The 1,642-nt window shown below is 53.8% G+C and overlaps 2 gene segments (V, D, J or C); both read left to right on the top strand.

The window, feature by feature from the left end:
• Positions 1-1,642, top strand: part of LOC110324105 — a 127,207-nt gene that overhangs the window by 94,307 nt on the left and 31,258 nt on the right.
• The window catches only part of LOC110324162, a 13,959-nt gene continuing 13,153 nt past the window's right edge, over positions 837-1,642 (top strand). The window contains 1 exon segment of the C gene segment in view: positions 837-1,337. Within this exon segment, the coding sequence occupies positions 1,259-1,337 (79 nt within the window).

Here is a 1,642-nt window from a genome sequence, read left to right as displayed (position 1 = left end):
CTCTGCTGCAGCCATGAGCTCCTTCCCCTACTGTGTGGGATCTACTGCACTGTGCACACCTCTGCTGCAGCCATGAGCTCCTTCCCCTACTGTGTAGGATCTACTGCAGTGTGCACACCACTGCTGCAGCCATGAGCTCCTTCCCCTACTGTGTGAGCTCTACTGCACTGTGCGTGCCACTGCTGCAACAGGTTTGATCCTCTACTTCCATGTTCTCAAAAGCCCCTGGGATCAGAACTGGCATCACTGATTCCACAACTGTAAACCATCAGGTTCCCATGGCAGTACCCCTGTAGGGAACCTTCTGGAGCAGATCCCCTCTTAACTTATCCAAGGCCTCTCCTCAGGCTCAGCAAGGCTTCTGTCTGTAGACAAGATTTCCTCTGCTTGGAAACTCAGCCAGAGGAAACCTATTCACTTTGGGCTCCATACTCTGTCACAGCCCTCAGCCTCTGTGCCTCAGGTGAATCTGGGTTTTCTTGAGATAGCACCAACAAGATACAGGGAAAGGGAGATAGAGCCTCCAAAGCTGGACTTAGATCAGCCATGAATGAGAGGCCCAGTTCCTATGAAACCTCTCCAATGAGGTGGTCAGGAAAGAGTGGGCATAATCACTCAGCCTCGGCCAGCCCAGGGACCCCCAAAGGCCCAGGTGTACAGAGAAACAGGGGCACAGCCAGGCTTCCTACCTTCTCCCCTGAGCCTCACCCACACATTCACATGAAGTAATCTAAGTCAGGTTTGGACTCTCCCTCACCCCCCTGACACAGAAACCCCCAGAATGAAGGGGAACCCTGTCAGGAAATGCCTTATGCCACCCACTGTCAATCCTGTTCTTAGTCAATCATACAGTGGAAAGAGGGTGGCATTCACCTCTCTGGGACAAAGGCTGTGACTCTGGGAAAGACAAGAGAAGGGCAGGACCCAAACAGGAAGAGAGACAGCTGCTTTCATAGCTTCCACATGTGAGTGGGGTCAGCAGGGAAAGGAGCTGCAAGAAGAGGCCACACGAACGGCAGGCATCTGTGGCCCTTCCAGACCTTTGAGTCATCCTATCACAGGAGATTGGGAAGGAGCTGACAGACCAGCCCAGGCAGAGGAAGCCTCTGTGTTGAACAGTAAAGGTGCTTGCCTGCAGCCTGGTGTCAACCAGGCAGTCCCGGGGCCAGGGAAGGGGTGGGGAAGGGGCCTCCGAGACAAGCACAGCCATCTAGAGCTGCACACCCCACAGACAACAAGCCTAAGCCCCAAGGAGATCATGGAATATATCGAGAAGCCTAAGGAATGTGCTTGGCCTGGACTACAGGTAGATAGAACCAAGGCGGCTGACGACTGTGGTAAGTAAGTGACCAGGGGAGTGGGGAGTGGGGGAGCATCCAGGAGCATGCCTGGAAGTGCCTTCAAGCCTGCAGGGAAAGAGAAAGTAGGAACTCTGGGGTCCCAGGATCAATCCCAGCATTAGGTTAGAGTAACTAAGGGAATAGAAGCAACCCTGGGTTGAAGGAGGGAAAGACAAGTAGAGAGAATCCTGAGCTGCTCTGAGGGGACTCAGGGCATGTGGAGGTTCCAGAGAGTCAGGGGAACTCAAGAGCTCAGGACACAAGACTGAGCACCTGCAAAAGAGCTGAGGCTGGTAAGAGTA

Source organism: Mus pahari, chromosome 7, assembly GCF_900095145.1.
Source record: "Mus pahari chromosome 7, PAHARI_EIJ_v1.1, whole genome shotgun sequence".
Lineage (NCBI taxonomy): Eukaryota > Metazoa > Chordata > Mammalia > Rodentia > Muridae > Mus > Mus pahari.
This window is presented reverse-complemented; position numbering and strand designations above follow the sequence as displayed.